This window comes from Vespa crabro, chromosome 6 (assembly GCF_910589235.1).
Source record: "Vespa crabro chromosome 6, iyVesCrab1.2, whole genome shotgun sequence".
Taxonomy (NCBI): domain Eukaryota; kingdom Metazoa; phylum Arthropoda; class Insecta; order Hymenoptera; family Vespidae; genus Vespa; species Vespa crabro.
Window position 1 is genome coordinate 6,492,662 of NC_060960.1, and position 14,361 is coordinate 6,507,022.

The 14,361-nt window shown below is 27.7% G+C and overlaps 3 protein-coding genes across 13 annotated transcripts; 1 reads left to right on the forward strand and 2 right to left on the reverse strand.

Moving 5' to 3' along the window:
- The first annotated feature begins 979 nt into the window (after positions 1 to 979).
- LOC124424903 (SH3 domain-containing kinase-binding protein 1-like) lies at positions 980 to 8,127 on the forward strand. 7 transcript variants are annotated; one of them, XM_046964488.1, is made up of 9 exons: positions 980 to 1,095; positions 1,845 to 2,056; positions 2,142 to 2,546; positions 2,651 to 2,864; positions 2,974 to 3,353; positions 3,449 to 3,550; positions 3,631 to 3,728; positions 3,817 to 3,988; positions 4,116 to 8,127. In XM_046964488.1, exons 2-9 carry the CDS (start codon positions 1,898 to 1,900, stop codon positions 4,221 to 4,223), a joined length of 1,638 nt encoding a protein of 545 aa, XP_046820444.1. In that variant the 5' UTR covers positions 980 to 1,095; positions 1,845 to 1,897; the 3' UTR covers positions 4,224 to 8,127. The 7 variants fall into 7 exon arrangements, with proteins under 7 accessions (XP_046820444.1, XP_046820446.1, XP_046820443.1 ...); XM_046964490.1 differs by having other exon boundaries at positions 984 to 1,095; positions 1,929 to 2,056; XM_046964487.1 differs by lacking the exon at positions 980 to 1,095 and adding an exon at positions 1,346 to 1,572.
- Positions 8,128 to 8,786: 659 nt separating this feature from the next.
- Positions 8,787 to 10,295, reverse strand: LOC124425160 (C-type lectin domain family 4 member E). 2 transcript variants are annotated; one of them, XM_046965118.1, is made up of 4 exons: positions 9,864 to 10,295; positions 9,630 to 9,779; positions 9,328 to 9,555; positions 8,787 to 9,056 (listed from the first exon to the last, which is right to left on the reverse strand). In XM_046965118.1, the coding sequence occupies exons 1-4, from the start codon at positions 10,108 to 10,110 to the stop codon at positions 8,878 to 8,880; spliced, it is 804 nt and encodes a 267-aa protein (XP_046821074.1). In that variant the 5' UTR covers positions 10,111 to 10,295; the 3' UTR covers positions 8,787 to 8,877. The 2 variants fall into 2 exon arrangements, with proteins under 2 accessions (XP_046821074.1, XP_046821073.1); XM_046965117.1 differs by having other exon boundaries at positions 9,630 to 10,295.
- Positions 10,296 to 10,432: 137 nt separating this feature from the next.
- LOC124425161 (adenylate kinase isoenzyme 1) lies at positions 10,433 to 13,785 on the reverse strand. Of its 4 annotated transcripts, XM_046965122.1 has the most exons (6): positions 12,972 to 13,158; positions 12,825 to 12,835; positions 11,839 to 12,132; positions 11,609 to 11,734; positions 11,361 to 11,546; positions 10,433 to 11,061 (listed from the first exon to the last, which is right to left on the reverse strand). In XM_046965122.1, exons 3-6 carry the CDS (start codon positions 12,022 to 12,024, stop codon positions 10,990 to 10,992), a joined length of 570 nt encoding a protein of 189 aa, XP_046821078.1. In that variant the 5' UTR covers positions 12,025 to 12,132; positions 12,825 to 12,835; positions 12,972 to 13,158; the 3' UTR covers positions 10,433 to 10,989. The 4 variants fall into 4 exon arrangements, with proteins under 4 accessions (XP_046821078.1, XP_046821077.1, XP_046821076.1 ...); XM_046965121.1 differs by lacking the exons at positions 12,825 to 12,835; positions 12,972 to 13,158 and adding an exon at positions 13,497 to 13,785; XM_046965120.1 differs by lacking the exon at positions 12,825 to 12,835.
- Positions 13,786 to 14,361: the final 576 nt, after the last annotated feature.

The window sequence follows — 14,361 nt, forward strand, 5'->3', positions numbered from 1 at the left end:
TGAATTGTTTTCAAAGACTTTTATCCGCTAAGAAACGTGTCGGACGTAAATAATCAACGTTAAGAGTTTGTGCTAAGCGTAAAAACGTTTACGAAGTAACGATTTAATATTCTCGTGTATCGCTTAAGAAAAAAGATTTTTTTCAAATAATTTCTTTTTTTTTTCCCCCCACCAAAGGAAAGACTTTGTTGATATATCTATTTTGTCTTTCTTTCTTTCTTTTTTTTTCTTTTTTTTTTCAAAAAATATTTCTGTAATTCTATTCCAAACGACGCATATTTTTAAACATTTTCTTTATTAGAGAGAGATTAGAATTAAGTTTAAGACAATAGAATTATGTTGCGCTCGTTACCTCGACAATTTTCGACACACAACGTCGTTTTGCGATATATATTCGTAAATCATTATGTTTGTAGAGACGATTGTACAACTTGATGTGTGAATCAATAATAAATAATAAAGATGCACACTTTTTACCTATGATAACTGATTATTATTATATATATATATATATGTGTATATGTATATATATATATATATATATATATATATATATATATACATGTATGTATATATATATGTACTTTATTCATCAATTACTTACCAAAAGTAAAAATTATTGAGAAACTTATTCAAATTCAAATTTTACCGCGTTTTTCTTATTGGAAAATCGACGCTAATGTAAAACGTGTTCGTGAAAAGTCTACATATTCTAAAAATCCTACACTTTTGATACTTCTACTTGTTTCAAATATAAGAAATATTTATGACCGATAAATTTTCTTTTATCCGCATTCTTTGGCGAATAAAATGAATGATTTATAAAAGATTTATTAAAAAACTCAATTATAGAAAATAATAAAATCGTATGAAACGAATACTGTACGAACAACGGGAAAATAAGGCTATTGATATTCCTCACACATAGACAATACGTGTAAGGTCTTCCTGATAAGAGTAGATCGATTGTGAGCATGAATCATCGAGCGAACGATGAATAACGTATTGTTATCGGAATAGGAACACAGTCGTGTCGAAGGACTTCAATGATTTCGTTGGCAATAAATATTTTGATGTTTTATTGATAATTAAAGGGTAAGTATATTCAAAGTTAAAAGAGAAAAATAATATTCTTTTGAAGAGGAAGAGACAATAGTTTTTCTTTACAATACTTAGTCACGTGGCGATAATACATAACGAATGAAAGCACCATATCTATTGAACTTATTCAACAAGTTTTCATAGAAAAGACTTTTAAGATACGGCCAACGAACCGGCACAGATTACGATTTGGCGCGTTCTTTGATCACCGCCAATGAAGTTGGCACGCGCGATTTACCCAGATTGCATCTTGAAGTTGACCCCGAGTCTCCAAGTCCAAGATGGCTACTATGACAGATTCGTTGGGCTGTCAATCGAGTTTGGGATACGCCTAAATTTTTCGATCCTAACATCTCGTTTTCTAAACATTATCTTACGATGATGCTCATAAGTTTGTTCGTTACTGTGAAGACTATAGAATGCTCGATAGATGAATGATTACCTCGGACAGGTATCTCGTCCTAATTATACGTATGCTACCTTTTGTCACGCGTGTTTATTCGTTTCAACAGCATTGTTATTCTCCTACAGATTTCTTTAATATTTTATAGTTTATTCTTTGAGAATGATTCTAATATTTTCGTGAAAAGTTGAGTAAAATTAAAATGAACGTTTTAAGAATTGAGAATGATAATTTAAAATTAAAGATTTTTTGTCTCTATTAAAACTTTCATTTGTATGAGAAAAAAACATTCAATAGATTTTTTTCTAACGGGTATTTAGATCAATTCTCTTCCTTTCAGATATAATATTGTAAGACATAATATATTCATGAACTATAAACTTTAAAAGAAAGATGGAGGCGATTGTAGAATATAATTATTTAGCTAGGGAACCTGATGAATTAACTCTGAGAAAAGGAGACATAATAAAAGAAATTAAAGTGATGTTGGGTGGTTGGTGGGAAGGTACTTTAAGAGATAAGCGTGGCATGTTCCCTGATAATTTTGTTAAGGTACATATTACATCTTTTATAATCTGTTATTTTATTTTATTTTTAGACTCTCTAATTATGATATAATAATTGTTTATCTTGGTAGGTGTTGGATCCATCTCCAACAAGTGGTGCGAGCACAACTGAAACCGTTAGTAGTACAAAACCGGAAGAAGTCACTTTGCGTAATGGGGGATCTGGAAGGAGGTGGTGTAAAGTTCTATACAGTTATGAACCTTGTAATGAAGATGAATTAACTCTTGTACCTCAAGATTCCATAGAATTCTTGGGCGAAGTAGAGGAAGGATGGTGGAGAGGTAGACTTAGAGGGAGAGTCGGTGTCTTCCCTTCGAATTTTGTTCATTTAAGTTATGAAGAAGAAGATAAACACAAGAAAGATAAAAAGGAATATTGTAGAGTTCTCTATGCATATGAGGCAGCTAATGAGGATGAATTAACTTTGGTAGAAGGAGAAATCATTGCAATACTTTCTAGAGATGCGCCGGATAAAGTAAGTTCTTACTAAAAAAATTTAATTTTTAACAGTAAAATATATTTAATGGGAAAAGGGAAGAATAAAGCTTTATAATAAATACTTTATTATTGTTTTTAAAGGGTTGGTGGAAAGGAGAATTGAGAGGACAAATTGGCTTATTTCCTGATAATTTTGTTGAAGTTATTGGGACAAAAAATGATCATCAAGAGCAAGAACAGTGGCACGAAACCAATCAGCTAACTAGTAAATCTGTTGCAAAGCATGCTCATCAACTAAAGAAAAGTGAGAAAGCACATGCTAGAAAAAGTTTAGATCCAAAAAATATACATACAGGTATATCCTTTCATTTTATATACATGGAGTATGAAGTTTATATTTTCTAAAAAATATAATATATTATATGGCTGATATTTTAAAATCAATGATTGCTCTTATCTTTCAGATCATTTTAGTACCATGGAAACAACTAAAAAAATGATATCAACATCGTCTACTGTATCATCAACATCACCTTTGTCTAATATTGGAGGAGGGGGAGGAAGTAGTGGGGGAGGAAATGGAGAAAAGAAAACAATGGGCAATCATTCACTCATTTCTAATTTGAAACATTTTGTAAGTGATACTGGAACTAATAATAGCAATGGAAATCCAAGTATTGCACTTGGAGAAGAATTAGATGGAGTAGAGAGAGGTGAAGGAGCACCACTTTCGCACTTAACAGCTTCACGTGCAAAAGCACCCCGTCGTCGTTTACCTTCTTCTCAACATTTACGACATCATGCTACCACAACAACGACCATCTTACATAATACAACGATAACGGTATTTAACATATATTTAATTTCAATAGTATATAATATTTACCCTTCTAATAAGATTTCTTTTACCGTACATTATTTATTTTATTCGTATTTTAGGAAGATAATTTATCAAATGGTAACACTGAAGAACCATTAGAATCATTAAGGGAAGATGACAATGAAAAACTTTCAGCAAAAACAAGAAAGAAGGCACCTTGGGTATAATTACAAATTTTCGCTTTATATTAAAATAAAAATTCTTTGTTATTTAATATTCTTGACATTATTTATTTATGTAGGTAGAAGAATTAAAAATGAATCAATCGGAAAGGAGAAAAGTCGGATCAGTTGATCGTGTTGACAAACCGGAAGTTAAGAAAGAAAGAACTTTTTCACGGTATATTTATAAATACAATATGTATTTATTATTATTTTTAAATTCTTTTCATTTGAGACTTATATGAGAACATTTTCTAATGTAACAGGTTAATGGTATCTTCTAATACTGTCGATACTGTTGTCAAACAAGAAACAGAATGTGAAGATAAACAAAAAGAAAAAGAAAAAAAGTTAGATACAATAGATCATGGGACTGTAACTACACCTGGGACTCTGTCCTTTGTTCCATATCATCTTTATAGTCAACTGCTAGAAAGGGTAAATATATACAATTATTAAATATAATTTTTCCTAAAAATATTTTTTCATATGAATAACTAAATTGTCCTAAATTTTGAATCTTTAAAATTTTTTATTTTATCAACATTGACTTATTCATATAAAGGTTGCCATGCTGGAAGAAAAACAGGCACTATTGCAGCAAACTGTACAACAACTCTCCGAACAGCTTGTACCACTTATGGCAAATGCCTCTATTAATAACAAAGTTTAAAACATTTTAATATCTGAAAATTGATGCGTATTTCCTGAAACGTATTTTTATAACTTTGTTGTTTGTCATCATGTTGCAAATAACGAAGTACTAATATTACTAATAGCATAATTATTACTAGTACTATTATCATGGTTGTTATATATTTATTGATTTTGGTGGTGTCATTTTTTTTGTTTGCTCCACCAATGCAGTAACAGTATTTGCCTATTCTGGCCATAAACGCAACATTCCATCTAAGATTTTTTAACCATAAATATTCTCTGTTTTTTTTCTTTGCATGATTTTGATATTTTGTGATCTCACGATATCAGCCAGATTTTTTCTTTTTTTTATTATTTCGATATTATTATTTTTTTTTTTTTTTTTTTAATTGTGATGTTTTATATATTAGTGACTTATTTTCGCAGACAAAAACTTTTATTGTTATAAAAAAAAATACCAAAAATTGCCTCATTATAGCAATCAAAGTTTTATCTATTGAGAAAAAAAAGCTTAAGTACTTAAACCAGCAGTTTAATTGAATACAATGTGATTTTTGTCGATCTAATAGATGCCTCGCAATATTCATATAACGATAATAATTCATAGTAAGTTTATTCATTCGTGAGTGCCAATACACCCTACTCTGTTCACTGCATTTGTGAGGTGCCTCCATTCATTGAAATACAAAGCACTTATCTGGAAACTCATAACCATATTTATAAATACAAATTGTGATTAGCTTGTTGATACATTAAGTCCAAAAATTGAATGTGTCATTTTTTAAGTATTGCTTTTCAAATGGTGCTAATAAAATAAGTGATATACAAATATATCACGAATTTGTAGTATACACATATGAATGAGGTAGTAAACAATGAGAAAAAGAATCTATCACACAGGCATGAATTGAAACATATGAAACACTTATAGTGAAACAAATAAAAAAGCTATGTTTGGCATTATTATGAAATCGTTGAACATTTGACAAATTTTTTATTTTCTTAAAAGAGCAAAATTTTAAGTAAATATATAGCATGAACACGAACTAGATACGATATTTAATTTTTTATATAAATATTTGTTAAAATCTAACTACTGATTCGGGCAAAGCAAACTAACATTGTACATTTCCGCATTGAGAACATTTTCGAACATATTTTATTTATGTGTGAATACATAAGAAACATATACAACACGCAATATCTGAAATTCTTATTAAAAATTTAGTATAAAAATTCTAGTCTGATAAATCAAATTTTCTTGAATTATGTCCTGCAAATATCAGAATACATAAAATCAATATTCGTGATCATAAATGTGACTGTTAATGTAAAATATACATTATATATGAAATATAAATATTGTGACGCATAAACTTTCTTTTACACTTAATGCGCACAGGGTTAATTTATATAATGATCAAAATTTGTCTATAAGCAACAAATAATTGCTCGTACTATTTTCTATATATTAAAAAAATTACTTTTGGTAATACCAAAGTCTTTCGGGTTTAGGGCTATTCATCTTGTTCATATTAATATTATATTTAAACTTTGCTTCATTTTACATAACATTGCCTAATGCTGCATGAAAATTTTTAAAGCATTCCAAAAAGTTTATATATTTCTAAACAAAGATATGTAGAATAGTTATATAAACACATTCCTTATTCAAGCAATAAATAAAATATCTACTAAATAAGGAGGTATCGTTCTAGTTAAAAAAAATGTGTTCATCTAATTACACATGCATTATTATAGGGTTGTGAAAAATTTGGAGCGCACTTGGAATAAGATGTATTTTTTTTTATGCGAATCATCCCGAATTATGATAATGCAATGTGTAAGCTTATTGCTTTTCATTAATGAATGAAACATGGTAAAAATATAACATGTGTGCAAACAAATTTTTTCAATAACAAGCTTATAAACTTCTCTTTATTATAATCTATTTTAATGCGTATTTAATCACTATGATTACACATTCTGTACCACATATTAGAAATGGCAAAAGAATATATTGCCTCTGTAAAATATATTGTAGGAACATATCAATAACTTATTACAGATATACAATTTTACCATGTAAAATAGATTTAAAGAGAAAACTTAAAAAAAAAAACCTATAGAAAAAAATAATTTGAATTATATTGTAGACAGAATCATAAAGCCGTAAACCCAACAAGACAATTGTTACTGAAATGAATCCTATTTGGAAAAGATATAGTACTAGTACTTTATCATCCTACTTTGTGCTAACTATATAAGTGTACGATAGTGATTAATATTTTTACTAAGTCTTCTTAACAAGCATGTAATACTGACCATGCTTATAAAAGATATCTAACACTTTAAAACACATCATTTATTAGAAAACAACAAAATATGTGTATATCGCACCATAAACAAATCGTTTTATACTTTTATATTTCACTGCATAATAATCAAGTCAAGTGGTTTTTTTATATAGCTTTATACAAGAAAATGTCATTCCTCTAAGACCATTATTTCTGCTAACAGCTTCATCACTTTTGCTTATTCTTGTAGATTTATCACAGGACAATAATAGTTTTAAGCAAAATTGGAAAAGTTCTTCTTATATTTTTTTTTAGCACTATTTATTATATTTTCTGCATGAATATTTAATAAAAATTTATTTCTTAGAGTCAAATATATTGCAAAATTAAATAATTGAAAATCAGCAGATAAATTTTCACCATACTTTGCTTTCTGCAGGATAATTTATGCACAAACTTTAAACACTGATTATTACTCAAATGGATAAACTACCCTTGTACTTGTGTATCATAAATTATATGGTCCATTCACTTCATCACCCTAAAATAATATAATAAAGTTATTATGTGCCATAATCGTTTTTGTTTTTCTGAATATATATATATATTCATATATAATTTTGTTTATCTAGTTACATTTCTTATCGATATATTTCATTTTTAAACAAACTTATTTGGCACAAAATATTGTATAATTCATTTGTAGACAGCAAGAAAACGCTCAATTTTCAAATGCATTAGTTTATACTTGCCTATAATATTATAAAGGTAATTTTTACATAAGAATGGACCAATACTTTTCGCGTATTAATGAATTATTTATATGAAACACATCAACAAATAACTAAAAAAATCCTGTTTATACAAATCTTTGTACAATCTTTATAACAAAGCTTTGATTATTTCTGTATGATATACTTTTACTAGATACTTTTAAATTTATTTTTGCACATAAATATTAATATTTTAAATTTGCATATATATTGTATACGTTATTTTATCTATTTTATTTGTTTTATGATAATTATAAATATTTTACATGAAATAACAAAACAAAAAAAAACAAACAGATTATACTAATGTAATTTAATGGTATGTTGAGAGAACAGAAATTTTATTATACATTAATAACAAAAAAAGAGAGAATACAGTCAAGTGAAAGGCCTATCAGTTTTTGTATTCATTATGTAAAATATTAAATATAATTTTTGTTCTCATGTTGATATTAATTTTATCTCATACTAATTCTCCATAAAATAACATAAACGAACTTTCATTTGACTGCTCTATATAGATACAGTAGAACTTCATTTATCAAAAGTATCCGATTAACAGATCTATATAATAATTTGATGATTAGGACAATATTATGATTAGTAACATATATTTATTCTTCTAAGATTGACTTAGTCTTGAGACCGTAATATTGAAATATTACATGATAAGATGAATTTAGTTTGAATAGAAGTGTGCAACTGGATTGCATGTTTTAAACAGAATTCAGAATTAAAATGTAATATGAATTAGACAATGATAAATGGAGATTTATTGTAGTTACAAAATTCACAAATATATTTTAATCTTCATCCAGAACCATATATAAAATAATGGCTCATATATATATATATATATATATATATATATATATATATATATATATATATATATATATATATATATATATAAAAGAAATATGTTATATATTATATAATAATATATAAGCATAATATATACATAATATATGCATATACGTACATATATATTTTTTTAATAGTTCGTTTCTTATTGTTGCTTTACATCGAATGTCATTGTAAGACATTTATATATCATACATGTTTTGTTATTAACATGTTTTTTAAAGTCCTATGAAAAGCATTGTTTCAGTAACAATGTATCTTAAGACCCAGGATAAATGTTACGTTATAGCTTGTTAAAGACAATGTGTGTAGATGTAATTAATAGTTTTAAGACCATAAGCTTTACAAATATAGAATTGAAGTATCAGGAAGAGCATTTTTAAAATTATTAAATTAAAAATATATATATATATATATATATATATATATATATATATATAACATATACACACAGACACAAATACGAACACGAACATGCATTCATACACGTAAGCAACAATGAGTGAGAGTTATATTTTTCTTCTTGTTTCCTGTCAATTGTGCGCACGTACAGAGTTATGTTGTTTTAATTCATATTTGTAAATATTCTAGTTCTCTAAGCATAATACTAAAGATTCTTGTAGTTCTAGATTAAATATCTGTACATAAGTAGATTCAACTTTTATTTACCCTGATACAAATATTATCCATATGTATATATAATTATATAATTATGTTATAATATTATATTTTTTATTTATTGATATTGTGGAAAAATTTCACATATATAAGGTAATGAAACGTAACAAGGTATAACTTTCCAAAAAGCTGTAATGGATGAATTAGATGAAGACGTAAGAATAGCAACGCATCCTCTTGAATTAGAAGGTTCTCTTGTGCCCCATGCACGATATTCGAAACACAACAAAGGTTCATCTGTAGTAATAATGAAACCAAAATTAATATTTTGTAATTGAACCCTTAACGGTCGAAAGAACATATATAATAATGTCCATCACAGTTACGCAATTATGCTATAAAAAATGAAATGCCTCTTTTTTCTTTTTTTTTCCCCCTAAATTTAGCTAATATTTTGTCATCTTATAAAAGTGTATTAAAAAAAAAAAGCATTGACCGTTAAGGGTGGATTAATATCATCTTAAAATCTCATAAAATAATAATATATAAAAAATAAATAAATTACAACCGAACGAATTTTTCCAAATTTTTTCGTCGTCATTATTACTTAGACCAACGTATCTTGGAATCTTATGCGAAAGAAACTTAGCCAAGCCATTCATACGTTCTTCGCTTATCACATGCGCAAGTGATCCATTCAATTTCTGACAAAACATTTGAGCTTGAGTATAATTTAAATTATTATTCGATAACATAAATAATCCTGCTTTGGGTACACAAACTATTGTGCCTCCTCCTGAAAGATATCAATTTTTTTCTTTTTTCATTACAACAAATAAATTAATTTTCATTTAGTTTCGTGTTAATTACCAGAATTGATGTAATTAGGATAAATGCTGTAGTACCGATAATTCTTGTCTCTTATCAATGACGAAGAGTTATATATTTCTGGACATTGTAAAGCCTGGCACAGATTTCTGTTTGAAGCTTCATTTCTCAAATGATTTCTAATGATACTTCCTTTATTAATTAAAGAGGGCAAGATACTTTTTATTAAAAAGAATGTTTTATGTATAATAATATTTTTTGTTTGTGTTTCCTCACCATTTAAATTGATGTTTAGGCCGAAGTTAAACGCCAATGCTTTCCTCGATGCAGCGAATTCCTTACACTCGTACAAATTATGAACTATTTTTCTTGAAATAATCGTTTCATCCGAACGTGCTCCGATACGGCTTAATTTATACGATGGCAATTTTCGAAGATTAATAGTACAACAACGATCACAGTGACTTGAGTCCAATAAAAAATTTGTTATCAATAAGACAGATAATAAAATGAAATAGTTCATATCTGTGTTAATAAATTACAAACTCTGCAAGTATTTGAAAAGAACGTCTGATAATAATATTACAATGTAACATCATGTAGATAATATTAAATTTCATGTGATCAAACAAAGGAAATAAATGTCACACGAATATCCGGATAAAGTTGACGCACCAACAATGCAACACAATTCAAATTAAAATTACTGAAAGATCGTACTTATAGTAATAGCATCAGTATGGATACATATAAATGCATGTATCCTATATACTGATAAAAGGATTAGATAATAGATGAATCATTCATCTAATCGATAATCAATAAAGTAAAGTAGACTTCAGAAATAATTCCAATATACAATTTATTACGCATTCATAGTATCGATCGATATGTGAAAAGCTGTAATAACATAATATTGCTTGAGTAGATTGTTTTATCGTTAAATGAAATCATAATATTAACTCTTTCCTATTCTAATAATTGTAGGTATGGGTGTTCTGTTAATCGCTCTCACAATTGTTGACGTAAAATCAATTCGGCTGAAAACCCTAATCTTAGGGATTAAGCGTCTGAAAGATTTATCTTTTGTTTATATTTCATAAACATGAAGTATAAGAAAGTTCCGTAAGATTCATTACCTAAAGTAAATGTTAAAAATGCCGGATGTACTCAAATTTTTACGAGAAAAAATAAAATAAAAATTTATCACACTTATTCAGAGCGATTTTTCTTTTTTAGGATAGGATCTTAGTACAATGTAAACGATTATTACAATGTAAACGTTATTATCACACACTTCGTATATTGCTTAATATCTCTGTCTAAAAATCTTTTTTGGACTTGATAGACAATTAGGCTATGCTTGAGAAAAGCTCACAGGGTTGTGTGCTTTGCCAAAACATTAAGCCAACAAACGATCGAGCGCTTTACAAACTTCATCGAATATTTCATCGACGCTTCCTTCGGCGTTAATCTGGAAACATTTGATTAAAATCAGATATAAAATAAAGATTATTAGATTATTATTAACAAAATTATTAACACTTTATATGCGCGTGATGGAATATTTTTTTTTACTTGATTTATACGTTTTCTCGAAGCTAGGACAATTTCTGACGCATAAATATAGTTTTCTTAAATACTATTTTAAATATGTTACGTATGACTTTTAGTGGTGTTAAATTTATTTCGTGAAATCGTTAAAAATAATCAGCGATATATGTGACAAATATTCCTCACACGTATAAGGTGTTAACGAAAATGAAATCATACCCTAACAAGTTTGTCCTTGTAATGTTCTACAATTTTGTCATTCTTTTCGTTAAATATCTCGATTCTTTTCTTGATGGTTTCAGCGTTATCGTCAGCTCTTTGAGATACTTCGGCACGGCCGAGAAGCCTTTTAGTCATTGTCTCGTTAGATACGTCAAAAAATAAGATGAGATCAACTGAACAAACCTATTCAACGATCATTCCAAATGATATCAATTTAAACGAAAAAAGAAAAATTGATATCTTACATTTTTTTCAAAAAGGATCCCTTGTTCCAATTCACGAGGATATCCATCGATAAGGAAACCTGTTTTCGTAGTACCTTCGGTACTTGCTTTTTCCATCTTTTCCTTTATAAGTTCCAACACGATATCCTACTGAAAAAAGAGATCATTCCTCTCTATGATATTTTCATTGTAAATCGAATCCTTTTTAGAAATTTAAAGTTGAATATAAATATCGAATATCTTTCTTTTACCGTTGGTACGAACAAGCCCTTGGACATTAATTCTTGAAGCGAAGCTCCTCTAGGGCTACCGCTTGCTACTTCATCTCGCAAAAGATCACCGCTACTTAAATGTAAAAATCCATATTTTTTGATTATACGATCGCATTGCGTTCCCTTTCCACATCCAGGACCACCAATCACCCATATCGTCTTCATATTTTCTGACGAATTAAATTCTATCAAATTTGATTTCGGTAAGTCTTCTGTTTTTTGTATTCGTACTTTACAAAGACTCTTAGTGCACCTATCTAATCCTTCCTCAACCTACAATTTTACGTTCTTATTATATTGATAAATCATTTTTAACGAAAGAATTTTTTTTCTATCGATAAAAAAGATGTGAAAACTGATTTATTCATTTTCATATCGTCGCTTGTTTCACGGTATATAATAAATTATTCATTAGAAAACTAAAAGGTTAATTATAAACGTTCATCTCACGCTTATGTTTATTATTTGTTTAAAAAAAAATTTTACACAGGGTCCATTATATATGGAAAAACCGGCACCCATCCTGTATTATTTACTCGGTTCTTTTTTCTTATTTTTTTTCTTCTTTTTCCATTATAAATATAAATTCTAATATTAAAGCTTCGACGGCATTAAAGCCTTCTTCCACATGACATACATTTTTAAACAGCGACACTGTACTTGACCTACTTCAAACGAGACTCGCCTATAGCGATCTCCTTCTCGCTAATGGATTTTTTTCAATATCAAAATGTTATCTGATAAATACATTTTAATCAATTCTAATCAATCAATTTTAATATGTTTCTTTACTACAAGATAAGAAATATTGTGACATATAATTGTTAATCAATATAATTCAATATGAAATATTGATATCGTCTTTTTCTATATAATAATGTTAATAAAAAAATATATATATATGTATACATAATTATGCTAATAATCTATTATAAATCATTACGAATTAGACCCAAAATTCGTACAGTTCTTCATCCTACAAAATAATGAAGTTTGATAAAACAGGAGAAATTAAATTAATAAAAATGATTTTAATTATAATAATAAACCAATGATAAATGAATGAAAAAAGATTCTTAAAAGTGTCCACCTTTGAGAGTTAGAGTACTCACTATCTACATGACCGGACGTCGCAAGTTCCGTAGTCGCAACCACAGTCGCTACTGCTGACAAGAATAGTTCAGTAGTGCTTTCGCGTGAAAATTTCGAATATATCGATTTGTCATTGGCTCGTGGATGATAAGTGGGGGTAAAATTTTGCGCATTCGCACTGACTTAAAGGTCATGTATTACATTCAGTTAGATTCAGGAAGAGAACAGATCCAATTTGCTATCATAAGTTTCGAAGAATTAAATCGACAGACACATACAAATTGTTAATTAAAAGTTAAAAAAAAAAAAAAAGTAATATATTCCTTATCGTGTAATTATTTGAATTAATTTATACCATCCTACGATATTTTTATCGTATATCTATTATCATTTTCTTTATTTCTATTAATAACATAAAATATCAAAGAAGTGATGATGTGTTATAAATGATCGAGATATTTTGATTAATGTTAATTACATACTGTTATATCAAATATGGATTATTTGTTGTTATCGATGTTACATCGTAATAAAATATTTGTTACCTTATAATTATTATGATTAAATGTCAGAAGTAATAAATAGTCACGTAAAGACAAATTCAAAAGAAAGAGATAAGAATAGACGAACAGCTTGCGTGAAAACACGATTTAACAATACTTTTTTTCTTTCGTAATAATCAAAAGAGAATAAAATGGTTAAAAGGAATAAAAAGATAGAGAAACGAATAGTATATACTGAAACAAAAAGAAAAAAAGCAAAAAGATATGAACGTAATCGACAGAAAACGCTAACGTTCTTCTCCGACAACTTTCGATTGAATCGCTGAACGATGTATTAAAAAAAAATCTGTAAATTTATATATATATATATATATGTGTCCATATATACGCGCGCGCAGTGATGCTTTACTACTTAGCAGCGATTAAAAATAAATGTGTAGGTGGAGCTTGATCCCGGGTAATATCGCGTAACAGTATATATCCTTAGAAATTTTATCCTACCACATTTACGAGATTTAAATTTTCATGTATTTATTAAAAAAATCTTCTGTTTCATATTTTCATTCTTGATATACGAAATTTTCATGTTTTAAAGTAAAATCATTAAACGCATTTCTTTCTTATTTCGTTTACCTATGTATTTAAAAAAAGAAAGTAATATAATAATACATACACATACATACTGTAAGCATATACTGAAATATATACAATTTGTTCTATATATATATATATATAGAACACACACGTCTGTATATATCTATGTATGTATGTACGTATATATGTATCTATGTATGTATGTATGTTCGTAATAACGCATTATTAAACTAAAAATAAATACATCAGCACTATTATTTTTGAATACACACATTTAACAATTGTTTAACAAGATTATTTTTTGATTTTTTTT